The sequence below is a fragment of the Berghia stephanieae genome, chromosome 15 (genome assembly GCF_034508935.2).
Source record: "Berghia stephanieae isolate SIO BIC M18660-M18661 chromosome 15, UCSD_Bste_1.3, whole genome shotgun sequence".
In the NCBI taxonomy this organism is placed as follows: domain Eukaryota; kingdom Metazoa; phylum Mollusca; class Gastropoda; order Nudibranchia; family Aeolidiidae; genus Berghia; species Berghia stephanieae.
Genome location: NC_088374.1, coordinates 14,351,746 through 14,367,425, shown reverse-complemented (window position 1 = coordinate 14,367,425; position 15,680 = coordinate 14,351,746). Strand labels below are relative to the sequence as shown.

At 37.2% G+C, this 15,680-nt stretch overlaps 1 protein-coding gene across 8 annotated transcripts in view; it reads left to right on the top strand.

Annotated features, from left to right (window-relative positions):
• The first annotated feature begins 4,567 nt into the window (after positions 1–4,567).
• Positions 4,568–15,680, top strand: part of LOC144960586 (uncharacterized) — a 211,105-nt gene continuing 199,992 nt past the window's right edge. For 7 of the 8 annotated variants that reach the window (XM_078893808.1, XM_078893815.1, XM_078893812.1 and 4 more), the window contains exons 1-6: positions 4,568–4,743; positions 11,089–11,295; positions 11,939–12,010; positions 13,276–13,320; positions 14,337–14,420; positions 15,297–15,371. In XM_078893808.1, the coding sequence (XP_078749934.1) occupies positions 11,137–11,295; positions 11,939–12,010; positions 13,276–13,320; positions 14,337–14,420; positions 15,297–15,371 (435 nt within the window). In that variant the 5' untranslated portion in view covers positions 4,568–4,743; positions 11,089–11,136. Of the gene's footprint in view, positions 4,744–10,451; positions 10,529–11,088; positions 11,296–11,938; positions 12,011–13,275; positions 13,321–14,336; positions 14,421–15,296; positions 15,372–15,680 lie in introns of all 8 variants that reach the window. The other variant, XM_078893807.1, reaches the window with a different exon arrangement.

Genomic DNA, 15,680 nt, shown 5'->3' with positions numbered 1-15,680 from the left:
AAAGACCGTCGGACCGCGGTCCAGACCGGTCTTCAGCGCGGCACTACTTGTGATCAGAATGTGTAAAAGTCAAAACATGATCAGATATAGATAGAATGCGCTTGGCCAAGGAGTTCACAACATTGCCATCCGGAAGTATAACGGACACAAACTCTGTGTAACCATGAACTTTTATAGTTTGGTTAATACAGTTTAGTGAGAACAACTCACAAACGCGGATGGCAAAAACAATAACAAAGGCCTGAGTGACGTCATCTGCATACTATCTATATAATGTTTTTTTCCCCCTCTGGATACGCTTTTATGCTCGTCGGAAATATATCATAGGGCAAAGAGCGTCCGCCATTTTGTTCCGATACTTTAGAGCCAGTTACTAAGTTACCATGCGTCGTTACGAGGGAATTGGCTTTACGACTGTTGAAGCGTATTACTCATAAAGAGGGATGGCAAAAAGCAATAACAAAGACCAGAGTAACGTCAACTTCGTTCTATCTATTGTTTCCACATGAGCTGATCTCATGATAGTATTCATTATATTGGACAAAACTAAGGGACATAATTTATGACTCACGCGTTTTCCTAATATTAAGAGTGATGTAACGAAATTAACGTCACGCCGCTCTTTGTTATTGTTTTTAGACTGTCATAGGGATGAGTAGTTCTCACTAAATTGTTTCAATCAGACTATAATAAACGTTCAAGGTTTCACACAGTTAGCATCTTATCCTGCTGGCGGATGTTGTGAGTATTTTACATAAAGGCATAGCATCACTTGAAATCTCGGAGTTGAAATCGGTTGTCTTGTGAGTCCAAGGCAGGAATTCTCTTGTTCCAATTCATATACAAGGGAAATAAATGCGTAATGATTTTTTTCCAACATGCTGAAGGGAATAATTAATAGAGTTCTCTCCCCTAGCTTGTTGAAGGCCTCGCTGAGCAACAATGTTGTTGTTATTATTATTTTTTTATTATATATTATTTTTTATATATTATTATTATTATTATTATTATTATATATTATTATTATATTATTATTATTTATTATTTATTATTATTATTTATATTATTATTATTATTATTATTATTTATTATTATTATTATTATTATTATTATTATTATTATTATTATTATTATTATTATTATTATTATTATTATTATTATTATTATTATTTTATTATTATTATTATATTATTATTATTATTATTATTATTATTATTATTATTATTATTTTATTATTATTATTATTATTATTATTATTTTATTATTATTATTATTATATTATTATTATTATTATTACCATCATCATCATCATCATCATCATCATCATCATCATCATCATCATTAGCTCCTGCTGGCAGATATTGTGAGTATTTTCCATAAATGCATAGCATCAATGAGTCGATGTGTCGAATCGCAGAGCTTAAATTCTCAGAATTAAAATAGGTCGTCGTGTGAGTCCGGTGCAGTCATTGTCTTGTTGCAATTCTTTTACAAGGGAAATAAACGCGTAATGAATTTTCATTAGCATGCTGGAGGGAAAAATTAATAGGGTTCTCTCCCATTGCATGTTGAAGGCTTCGATGAGCATTATTATTATTATTATTATTATTATTATTATTATTATTATTATTATTATTATTATTATTATTATTATTATTATTATTATTATTATTATTATTATTATTATTATTATGTTATTGTTATTATTATTATTATTATTATTATTATTATTATTATTATTATTATTATTATTATTATTATTATTATTATTATTATTATTATTATTATTATTATTATTATTATCATTATTTTTACTATCATTATTTTTATCATCATCATCATCATCATCATCATCATCATCATCATCATCATCATCATCATCATCATCATCAACAACAACAGCAGTGGCAACAGCAAGAACAACATTATACCAGGTCAAAGCAATTGATTAAATTCTAAATCAAATAACGCTACATTATCGATTATAATAAGTTTCTAACCAATAATCGGAACAATAGCCTTATTATAGGGAATGAGATTAGCGGAAGAGTAGCGTCCCTTGATCGTGATAGCTTCGTTGACAAAGCATACATTACGATCAGAGAGGCCAATGCCGAGGCTTGTTTTGGTGTTGATGTTGTTATTTGGGGAGGGTAATTGGTTGTTTTTGTTTCTTGTTAGTTTTTTTGTGTTTTTTAAAAAATATGTTTTTCTCCTCTCAATCAGCGCCGTAAATTGTGACCCATCGTCTCAAAACGGTATTATGTCGGAACGAACCAGATGCTTAAAAGCCGAATTAATGTTAAGTTGTAAACCGGTCAAAAATATAAATTATTGGCATTCGCATCCTAAAATATGGTTGCCATTATCCTCAATAAATCGTATAAACTCAACAGAAGTCTGATATTTCTGGCTATAAATTCAACTTTCAGCATCTTAGTCATCCCGAATTAATACCGTTTTGAGGCGAAGGGTCACAATTGAGCTAGGTTGAGGTGACGCTCAAGGCCACACAGCGCAGCGGCGAGTGTTCGAACTCCGCATCTTTCGGGTACGAAGCAAAGACTGTGCCACTGAGCCACACTGCTTTATTTAATTGGTAAAAAATTTACACATGAATATGATTAGAGAATGTGAGTCAAGAGGCTTTTCGAATGACTCAACCATGCACCGAGTGGGTCTCGAACCCAGGACCTTCGGATCATAATATGGCCACACAGATAGATAATTAGACAGATTGTTCCATTGACGTCTTTGAATTTAGTAGTAACAGTAATAAATCTTTATAGGGAATGAGATTAGCGGAAGAGTAGCGTCCCTTGATTGGACGTCACCGGCGGAAAAGTTATTAGAGAAAGAACGTCATGTTGGTTGTGCGCATGCGTCTCTCGTCCTCGCTTCCGGTGAAAGCGGACCACAGACACTTCACCGAAAGCGAGGATAAGATAGACGCATGCGCAAAACCAATTTGACGTTCTCTCTGTAAAGTGACGTCCAATCAAGGGACGCTACCCTTCCGCTAATCTCATTCCCTATTGTGTCCAATGTATCATAAATTGATGAATTTCTACTTTTGACCAGTTTACATTAAATTTCTATAATCCTCTTTGGCTATTTCTATAAATTTTGCAATCAAAATAATGTTGAAAGGGCGAAATGTTCATTTTCATTTGTATTCATCAGTAATGTGTATTGATAGTTATAAAATGTAGATGTCTGATAGTTAAGGATTGCCATTCGTTCCTTGGTGATCAGATACTGAATGTATATCGTTTAAGTTTGAATTAACCGAACTTTCCATTTTAACGAATTCCTTTAAAATGGGTAGACGGAAAAGTCATTGTTTTGATACTGTAAATCATCTACGAGTTACGATCCTTGCCAGTTATCTATTTTAATGTAGCTGTTATAAGTGAAATCCTTTCCTATTGTTTTACATTATGAAAATATATTTTTTGATTAAGACAAATTGATTCAGAGGTTCACATAAACTTTTGCAGCTGTGCATTGAGGGACATTTGAGAAAAAAAAAGAAAAACACGCGCCGCTTATTAAAAATCTGACTATAGTAGTAGTAGCAGTTGTTGTTGTTGTTGTTGTTGTTGTTGTTGTTGTTGTAATAGTAGTAGTAGTAGTAGTAGTAGTAGTAGTGGTGGTGGTGGTGGTGGTAGTAGTAGTAGTAGTAGTAGTAGTAGTAGTAGTAGTAGTAGTAGTAGTAGTAATAGTAGTAGTAGTAGAAGAAGAAGAAGGAGGAGGAGGAGGAGGAGGAGGAGGAGGAGGAGGAGGAGGAGGAGGAGGAGGAGGAGGAAGGGGGGGGGGGGAGAGACTCAAGAGGAAGGGGAGTAGAAAGAAGAAGAAGAAGAATATAACAAGTCCACTACTATACGTGGGTATCAATCGCTTGGCAAGCCTTTTATTTTTCTCATACAACACCAATTGCCTATTGTGAGAGAGCTTGACAAACACCATTATAAGTTAAACAAAAGTCGCTGGAAGCCAACGTGAGCTACAGCACTACCACCACCTTAGGTATACGTATAAATTACATCGTAAATTTATTTTACTTTCTCAAAAGGTCGCGTCCGCCCAACCTTTCCAACGACCCGTGTTTTGAAAAACGATTTTGCTGAACCCTTTTTGTTTCTAGTCCGGTCTGATTGAACCGTGAACAATAGCTTTATTGGATATTTCACGCCCCAAATGTAATCGATAGATCAATATTTTTCATTTTAACGCCTCGGGTAGCAAATGAAACGGATCTAGAACGGGAGACGGGAGAAGTGAGAGGTGCGGAGTGAGAGAAGAAAATATGCGGCTGTAATCGAAGACGATTGAAGTGGATAATGGTCACTGAGTAGTATTGGGTTGATTACTTTCGCGGTAACGTTTGTTGATTTCCTGACAAAATATAGTGGATAAATAAAGTTAGTAATATTTAGTCTATTTGAATATGTGTTGATACCTAAGAAAATACGTCGTGCGAGTGGTTAAACTTATTGTATTTAACAAGTAAACAATATCATAAAAATAAAACATTCGAGTCTTTGGTTAAGGCAATTAGAAATCCGGGTCGATACATGGCGTCTTGTTGGTTGGCAACTTGTCACGTGACGAGCAATTCCGGTGAAAATGGCTGCTGTTTACAGTCTTCGAAGATGAGCCACCTACTCGGATAAAAACTTCTTCAAAATGGGTTAATAGTTTGTTAACGGATATCTTAACGAAAGAAAACACATTGTACCGGTAGGTTATTTATATAGCTATATTTTGAAAACATAATTTGTGATTATATGTTCATTTTCGTGACCAAGATAAGCTTTTTATACGCTGTTGTGCATCGATCGTTTTATTATAGATATCAATATTCATCGATCATCTTGTCTTCATTGATCTATCGATCACTTTCAGTCCAGTGAGATTTACTTTCATTGAGGCCTTAAAATGAAGAAATCTTATCTAGACTATTTCATCGTTGAATGGTATTTTGCTTCACAGTTTTTATGTTTTAAAAATTATTTTTTTGATTTAAAAAAAAAGTAAAAACGATACTTTTAAAAACGATGAGATTAGTGACTGTTGTTGAAATTAAGTTGTTACTTAATTAAACGGACTAAAAGAGGGAGAGGAGAGACGGAGAAAAAGAAAAAAAACAACCCAAAGATTAGGTTGTGTTACTTATTTTAACACTTGTTTAGTTTACAAATTATCTTTCGAACTGTCGACATCGTTATCTTATACGTGAATAACACACAGACGGCTATAGTTCCCCTCTTTGCTTTATTCACACTCTTACTCAACTTTTTACCACTCTTGGAAACTTTCACCAACTAAAAGTATGCCATTGGAAAATCGTTTTCGCATTTTCCTTCCAGAATTCAGGTCCGGCTCATAGTTGAGTCCTTGGAACTGGCACTTTACTCTCATTCTTCCATCGTACTAAGGTGTAAAACGAGTACTTGGCCGTTAAGAGCATTGGGAAGTAATTTTATTATCACCTATTAGGCATTATGTCTCGTTTTACATGTTAAGTGTTGCTATTAGATAGGGATCCCCTATTTAAAGTACTTTTAACACGTTTAGTGGATATTGTGCTACACCCGTGCTGTTTTTTGTTTGTTTTTGTTTTTGTTTTTTGTTTTGTATTCTTTGGGGGTGGGGAGGGGTTATTGTTCGTTTTTTTTTTTTTTTGTTTTTTTTTTTTTTTTTATAATGGTCTATTTATTCCCCTAGCTGGCTAAATTTTCATATGTGTGTAATAGAATGACCATTCTATCTAATGTTATTTGATTTTGTACTCTATTACTCTTTACTACTTGTCGCTACCATCACTATTTAATTAATTGTATGCAAGTATGTCTTGCATTACAGTAATGCAAGACTGTGTGCCTCTGTGGTTGATATCAACATTCCTTTACTCGTGTGTGTTACTATGACCAATAGTACACTGTGTGTTGTGTGTTAAGCCCTTACACAGGTAGTCCCTCGATGTAGTACTATTTTTATCTTCGGCTGGGTGTGACTTCTGGCCTGATACTATATTTTTGTGTGCTTTCTTTCATCACTTCACATCGTTATAACTTCATTTTAACAACTATGATCATTTACAAATTTATATCACTAATTCTGGCAAATCATAGCTTTCTAGCCACCTACCTTGAGTCATCTAAATCTACTTGGTTCTTCTGTATACTTAATAATTGCTACTTAAATATTTCATACAGCCATAACGTTAACGCCTTTGATTACTAATTACGAGCTAAACATTTACTCTTTAACTCTGCAATTCACTATGATTGATTTTGTAGCATAACTCTGTAGTTTAGACTTATTCGTTCCTTCATACATGTTCCATGTTATTTGCATTAATTTGTTTAAATCATGAAGATGCACACAACTCGATCGAGTTTACTCACTTCAGTCTACGCATCACTTTACCTGGACCAGTGACGTAGGTGCTTTCCCTGACGTCCGCGCTAAATCTATTTTTAACTGCTCTAGCTATAGCTAATATTATGAGATTCTTCTGCCATTCTTTTCATTCATTCATTGATCCATTCATTGCTACACGCCTATAGAATACGATACAAAAGAATGATCTGTTCCATTGTTCCTGAATAAAGACTTCATCATTATACATCCTGGCCTTTGTTGTTTGATCGCCTCCACTACCCGGAGTGGATGGGCTAGGACTCGGGGTAGCCTATGGTGTCTCCGGACTTGACTGTGGTGTGTGCTCTTCACTCATGAAATCAACTCCCTACTTCTACTTCTGACACATGAAGTCATGCTACTATCACTAACAGTAGTACTAAACTGTCACTTCATTGTCTCGATCTATCTTCCTCACTTGAGCACCACCGCCGCAGTTACAGTCTGGAACTCTTAAGTCGACCCCGGGACCGAATCCATCCACTCCCACGGCCTCTACACTCTGCCAATACTACTACTACCACTCGCCGGCATCAACTACCCGGTTGTCTCCATCAGTATCACACTCGCCGGCATCGACTACCCGGTTGTCTCCATCAGTATCACACTCGCCGGTATCAACTACCCGGTTGTCTCTATCACATTCGCCGGCATCAGCTACCCGGTTGTCTGACTTTATTACAAATTTGGCGTCACGAGCAGGATCTCAATTTCAGAAGCCACAGCCTTTTGGAGACCTGCTTATTTTTTCATCAGTCAGACATCCGCTTGGAATTGGAACGAATTTACACTCTCGCTGCCAGTCCCTGTCCACCAACCTCGATGTTTTATTGCGACAGACGACAATCGACGTCAACTTGCCACTCGGCCCCTTTACAGCCGAATTTATAACAAGACGGCCGCTACCGCTACGATACACGTCGAGTATCCTGTCCAACCCGAGATGACCAGTGTGACTGCCAAACCCGAGAGGACCCATGTTCCTGAGCCCGAGATGCCCCGTGTACCTGTGCCCGTGATGACCCGTGTCTCAGTGCCCGAGATGACCGTGTGCCTGTGCCCGTGACGACCTGTGTGTCTGTGCCCGTGATGACCTATGTGTCTGTGCCCGTGATGACCTGTGTGTCTGTGCCCGTGATGTCAGTGTGCCTGTGCCCGTGATGACCCATTGTCTGTGCCCGAGATGACCGTGTGCCTGGGCCCGTGATGTGATGACCGTGTGCCTTTGCCCGTGATGACCTGTGTGTCTGTGCCCGTGATGACCGTGTGCCTTTGCCCGTGATGACCTGTGTGTCTCTGCCCGTGATGACCTGTGTGTCTGTGCCCGTGATGACCGTGTGCCTGTGCCCGTGATGCCCGTGTGCCTGTGCCCGTGATGACCGTGTGCCTGTGCCCGTGATGACCCGTGTGTCTGTGCCCGAGATGTCCCGTGGGTCTTACTGGCGTGAGTTCAACCAGATGGAGCCTCGTCCCTATTACTGCCATGCAACTATCCGAAGGCATCGTCGTCAAGTGGTGGCCGGTGTTCCTAAAAGTCGCGTCTGTGAAAGTGAAACCACGTCACAGAATCCCGCCTGCACACATCTGCCCAGACGACGTCACGCCAAATGCAAGGATCTGCATGAGCTTGACCACCACCTTGGTGAGATAATCCATGTTTTGTAGGATTCTCTTGTATATATTGATTCAATATCTCGTTAGTTCCCATTAATTTTGCAATATGCTCATGATTCATAGTGAAACATAATTATGGAATGTTTTAACTATTGCTTATAATTATAACAGTGAAGTTCTTTCTACCTTTACCGCTAACAAGCGACGTCCACTTAATATTTCCATGTCTATATTCGACATGAGCCTCCTCATATTTGAGACGTTCGTATTTCAAGTTTTAACGCTTTTCTCATCTTATACTTATACCGCTATGCTGAAGCGACGTAAATTTACATTGATTGCATTTCTTTCAAGTTGAATTCGTACATTGAATCCTCTCTGCCTAGTTGACCATTGATAATTAAACAATTTGTTCTATGAGGACATAGAACGGTTCGAGTTGGGGGATATGTAATAGAATGACCATTCTATCTAATGTTATTTGATTTTGTACTCTATTACTCTTTACTACTTGTCGCTACCATCACTATTTAATTAATTGTATGCAAGTATGTCTTGCATTACAGTAATGCAAGACTGTGTGCCTCTGTGGTTGATATCAACATTCCTTTACTCGTGTGTGTTACTATGACCAATAGTACACTGTGTGTTGTGTGTTAAGCCCTTACACAGGTAGTCCCTCGATGTAGTACTATTTTTATCTTCGGCTGGGTGTGACTTCTGGCCTGATACTATATTTTTGTGTGCTTTCTTTCATCACTTCACATCGTTATAACTTCATTTTAACAACTATGATCATTTACAAATTTATATCACTAATTCTGGCAAATCATAGCTTTCTAGCCACCTACCTTGAGTCATCTAAATCTACTTGGTTCTTCTGTATACTTAATAATTGCTACTTAAATATTTCATACAGCCATAACGTTAACGCCTTTGATTACTAATTACGAGCTAAACATTTACTCTTTAACTCTGCAATTCACTATGATTGATTTTGTAGCATAACTCTGTAGTTTAGACTTATTCGTTCCTTCATACATGTTCCATGTTATTTGCATTAATTTGTTTAAATCATGAAGATGCACACAACTCGATCGAGTTTACTCACTTCAGTCTACGCATCACTTTACCTGGACCAGTGACGTAGGTGCTTTCCCTGACGTCCGCGCTAAATCTATTTTTAACTGCTCTAGCTATAGCTAATATTATGAGATTCTTCTGCCATTCTTTTCATTCATTCATTGATCCATTCATTGCTACACGCCTATAGAATACGATACAAAAGAATGATCTGTTCCATTGTTCCTGAATAAAGACTTCATCATTATACATCCTGGCCTTTGTTGTTTGATCGCCTCCACTACCCGGAGTGGATGGGCTAGGACTCGGGGTAGCCTATGGTGTCTCCGGACTTGACTGTGGTGTGTGCTCTTCACTCATGAAATCAACTCCCTACTTCTACTTCTGACACATGAAGTCATGCTACTATCACTAACAGTAGTACTAAACTGTCACTTCATTGTCTCGATCTATCTTCCTCACTTGAGCACCACCGCCGCAGTTACAGTCTGGAACTCTTAAGTCGACCCCGGGACCGAATCCATCCACTCCCACGGCCTCTACACTCTGCCAATACTACTACTACCACTCGCCGGCATCAACTACCCGGTTGTCTCCATCAGTATCACACTCGCCGGCATCGACTACCCGGTTGTCTCCATCAGTATCACACTCGCCGGTATCAACTACCCGGTTGTCTCTATCACATTCGCCGGCATCAGCTACCCGGTTGTCTGACTTTATTACATGTGGCTTTGTGGTCTTCTGTTATGACACTCGTTTTCGGATTGGAAGGTCCTGGGTTCGAGCCTCGCTCGGCTTATATTGAGTCCTTGGAAAAGGCTCTTTACTCACAACCTCTCACCGTACTCAGGTGTAAAGTGAGTACATGGTCATTAACAGCGTTGTTTCTGTCCGGAAAAAAATGGTAATATCAACAGGCGTCATGTCTCGTTATGCTTGTAATGTGTTGCTGTTGGTCAGGGACCCTTTGTAAAGCGCTTTGAGCATGATTACTGAATATTATGTAATATAAAAAGCTCAAGCTCAAAAGCTCAAAATCCCCATTACGCTAAAGTTACCATCCTAGAGACATAAAAGAAAGTGCATGAGATGCTTTTATATAGTACAATATTGACTTAATGTGCTCGAAGCAGATTACGAAACAACAATACTTTTGGACATGTCTAGACTCATGTGATGAGTGATTGTCAAAGGCAATATTAACTTCCAGTGACTCATTTAACACCTGAGTATGGTGAGAGATAGTGAACTAAACAAGATATGTGGATACGAGGAATATGTTAAGTTTGTACAAATAATATTTGAATATTTGTAAATTTCAGATATTTAGATTGGAATCCTTGAAAACAAGAAATGTGTTGTGCACTGTACTAACTTCAAGGATTTAATATTTTTCACAGTAAGGCACGTTTGTCAAGCCATTACACATAATAATAATAATTATTATAATAATGATAATTATGATAATAATAATAATAATAATAATAATAATAATAATAATAATAATAATAATAATAATAATAATAATAATTACAACAACAACAACAATAATAATAATAATAATAATAATAATAATAATAATAATAATAGTAATAATAATAATAAAAATTACAACAACAACAACAACAAATAATAATAATAATAATAATAATAATAATAATAATAATATAATAATAATAATAAATAGACACTTGTTGAGATCTTTCCATGAAACCAAACATCTCAAAGCACTTTGCGGATAATTAATTACGTTACAAACATATGTATATATTCAAAATGAAATATTGAAACAAAATACAAATTGCTTAAATAATAGTATACAAACATTACAATCGGCATGGTGTAAAATGAATTTTGAAAAAAAGGGGGCTTTTAAAGCAGATTTGAAGTTTGAGATATTCTCGAATTCTCTAATTGGTTTCTCTAACATAATAATACGATTATTTTTATTTTTTCCAGGGTGTGTAGGTGATTTCACCTACTGGCTGACACAGTCACAGAGTCGTCATGAGTGGCGGTATGAACTACATTGGAAGTATTTCCATATTGGACCGGGGCGATGCCCCTGCCCAGGCAATTATTGACCGCAATGCCAGGTCCCTGGCCCAACGCGTGGCAGACGAGACCAGAGATGAACTCAACAAAGTCATGTCTCGAGTACACACAGTGAGTTGATGTTGAACTTTTAAAATATATATATATATATATATATATAGCTTTCTTTTTCTTTCTTTTTTTTTTTTTTGTTTGTTTGTTTATTCCATTTCTTTTTCTTTTTTTCTTTTTTTTGTTGTGTTTGGTCTAGTTTTGATATTTCATAACTCTCTCTCTCTCTCTCTCTCTCTCTCTCTCTCTCTCTCTCTCTCTCTCTCTCTCTCTCTCTCTCTCTATATATATATATATATATATATATATATATATATATATATATATATATGTGCGGCTGTGTGGTCTAGTGGTATGACACTCGCTTTCGGATCGGAAGGTCCCTTCAGGTGGCCTCAAGGACCAGGTGGAGATCCCTTGCATCACTTCAAGTGTCAGTAGACTGGAGAGGATTGAGTGAGTGAGTGAGTGAGTGAGTGAGTGAGTGAGTGCGATTGATCTGCCAGGCACTTACTTACTTCTCCGAACCAGCGACCACCTGAACTCTAGCCCTTCGGTCTTGTGCCATGACGTAGAAGTTAGACGTCTTTTGTAGTTGTTCCAGGTGACTATAAGTGTGTTATGATACTTGATAAACGCAGGAGTAACGATTGATCTATTAGTATCCCCTAAAACTGACATCGAGTTCTCTGAATATTTTCAGATCTACGGGGCCATGGAGACTGTGGAGGATGTGTACCCAACGTCTGCCAACATGGAATATCTCAATGACCTGGTAGGTGACAGCATAGCAGCCATATAAGATTATGTGTGGTTGGCTGAGAAAACCCGGAAAGATGCGCAAATTTCATAAATTGAGCTATACAGGGTGTCCATATAGTCTGGGTACATGGTAATAGTACAAATTCCTCTTTAAAAACTCTATCTTTTTCGATTGGGATGTAAATGAATTGTATTTTAACTATACATGACCTCTTCTTCAGTGAAGAAAAGCATCACTCAGTAAAATCTCCACAATCTATAGCATAAATGAATAAATATAAATAGATGGGGAAGTATGACATGTGCCCAGACTTTGTGGGCACCCTATATGCAGTGGTGTAGACCACGTCTTTCTGATCATTTACCACAATTGATTTTCTTTCTACGTCTATTAGAACCCAAGTTATGAATTTTTTTGTGAAAAATAAAATCTGTTGCTATGGGAAACACTTTATCTTCGATTTTGGTTCATATCTGAAATTGAAGCTTGCCGTATCTTCCCAGGTTTTCTCAGCCAACCTCACAAATGTGACCCTCCGTCTCAAAACGGTATTATGTCGGTATGATTCAAACCCCAAAAAGTGGATTTAGAGATAGAATGATTAGAAATTGGAGCTTAGAAGTTTTTGCAATGCAAGAAATAGTCTTTATACTCCACCATAACGTACAGAAATTAAACCCAAATTGGATATTTGTGGCTATGAATTCAATTTCCCTCACCGAGCGGATCCCAACATAATACCGCTTTGATATGGTGGGTCACAAATGTCCTGATAACATTGGCAATCTGGAGAAAATTTTTATTAAAAATCAAAATTGGACTGTTAATGTGTATGGAAATGACCCTTGGCTGTCCTCACTCACTCACTCACTATCCAGCGTCGTCCTCATTGACATTGGCTGCCCTCACTCTGTGGTGACAAAAGTCCGCCCATTCTCTTCGTCTGTTGACAGTATCATATAGTTCCCTTCCATTCATCTCTGTCCTTTCTAGGATTTTTTTTTTTTATATATAGGTAGGCCTAGGTCTGCCCCTTTCTTCATTTGCCCTCCACGGGGGGGTCAGAAAAAATTCTTGACTGCACCCGGGATTAATCACCCTTGCATGTGCAGTGAGTGCTCTACCAACTGGGCTATAGGGACCCCATATATTTTAATGCAACACATTTTAAAATTATTTTGAAAATTTGTTTTTCCTTTTTTGCTTTTGGAGTTTCAAAGCATCAATAATATGTGAGCAGTGTTCATAGCAGTCTTACATCCATTTTATCATTGCAGGCTGAACTGGAGGCAATACTGAAAGATGAAATCAAGAAAAGACAGGTGAATAGTTAATAGTAAATAATGAATTTTTATAGCGCTACACGTCCACGTTAATCGTGCTTTGCGGCGCTCCACATAATAAAAATGTTTTTAAAAAATAAAAAAATAAAAACAACACAGAATTAAAAATCATGATACTACATAATAAGCATGAATACAGAAACCAAATCTAAGCAACATCTATTTCATAAAAAATAAGCCTCACGGAACAACTCAGTCTTCAGAATACATTAATTTACTTTAGTGCTTCCTTACCTTAGTTAAATTGGGCTATATGAATGCTATATAATTGGAAAAAATGATATTAATGTGTACAGATAGAGCTAGTCTAACGTCAAGTGACCTCAAAATAAAGAATGTTTAAAGGATAGTTTGTTTACAGGACATTTTTAAAAGTTTTTTTTCATATCAGTGGTAGTTGAATAAAACTTATCTATGTACATGCTCATTTTTAAAAGATTTTTTTCCAATTTTGAAAAGTAGCAAAAATCTCTAGGATCGAGTGAATTAAGTGTAAATTGTGTCATATAAAATTATTATGAGAATGGGTAAGAGTGTGATGTTTAATCTGACATGGCGGTTTTTTGAAAAAAAAAAAAATCCCAAATTTTGCAAGCTAAAAACAGCAAAATTTGCACAAAATTAATTCATGAAAGAGAAAGGTATTTGTTTGTTTTTAAGGGTTTCACGGTGCTTGCAACAAATGTAAGGTTATGTCAGGTTATATAAAGGTGTAAGGTTATATAAAGACTACCACAGCCATTTTATCATCATCATCATCATCATCACCATCATTATCATCATCATCATTATCATCATCATTATCATCATCATCATCACCATCATCATCATCATCATCATCATCATCATCTCATCATCATCACCATCATCATCATCATCATCATCATCATCATCATTATCATCATCATCACCATCATCATCATCACCATCATCATCATCATCATCATTATCATCATCATCAATGCCACTACCATCATTCTCTTCATCTTCCACAGTACCAGCAACAAGTAACCGTTTTCATTGTGGGCTACCAGGACGTCTGCCACCAAAAACTGCGTCTGCTACAACAAGTCAATGAGGTAAAATTTCAATACCACTCACTCACTCACTCACTCACTCACTCACCCAATCCTCTCCGGGCCTGCTGGCATTTGAGGCGATGCAACGGATCTCCACCTGGTCCTGTCAGCAGCTATTCTTGGGGCCATCTCGAGGGACAGACAGACCTCTCTGTTTTAGGTCCCTCTCTACGGTACGTCTCCAAGTCTCCTTGGGGCGGCCTCGCTTCCTCTTTCCTTGGGATGTCCATCACAGAGTCTTTCTTATCAGTGTTTCATCAGGTCTGTGACAGACATGCCCCAACAATTGCCATTCAATACCAACAAGAAATCTAGGGATCGTGGATAGCTCATACGGTCGAGTCACGCTCTCCCCGGCCAGATGAAGTTGATGTACCAGTAAGGTTGCGGGTTCGAACCCCCATCGCCGCTGAGAACATTTTTATTCTCTTTTGTCTTCTGGCACTTTCCTACTCACTTCATTTCTTGTTCTTATCAACATAAGTGCTGCTCCACTCACTTTTCTGAATTAAACATTCAATACCACTCTGATATAAAATATAAGATCTGCTTACTTGAAAATCTAAAAAAATTCGTAAATTTTGGGAGATAAAAAATCATAGTCGCTATAGTTCACTTTAAAAATCAACAACAAAATTTACCTAACAGGCGTCGTGTCTTGTCCTACATGTTAAATGTTGCTGTTGGTGAGGGATCCCTTGTAAACTGCTTTGAATTTGTTGAGTGGATATTGTGCCATATATACGCTCAAGTTTCAAGTTGAAGTTTTATTTGTTGTGTTAAAAAATAAAATTTTTAAATTTATATATTTATATATTTATTTATGCATAATGAGTTTGTTTAATCTTTGATCTATGACCTCCCTTTTTATTTCAGTTTTTTATGGAAAATTCCAAAAATATCGACGAGGAAGATTGGTTTCCCACAACACCGGACATTGACCTCGATGAGGTGAGAAAATTCGTTTTATTTGATTTGTCAAACAAACCCTGACCCTTTGGTCGGAGGAGGGGTGATATGTGTGTGTGTGTTTTTGTGTTTGTAATGTCTTCCTCCTCATCCTCTCGTGTTAAAGTATGTGTTGTTTGATGCATGTAGGGGTTCACAGCATAAAATATGTACCCTTGTGAAGAATATAGGTATTAAAATTGTGGTGTATGTAATGGTAGCACATCTGACCGGTAAACAGAAGGTCTGAGGTTCGATCCCCAGTCGAGGTCGACTGAATTTTTGGGATGGGTTTTTTTTCTTTTGTATTTT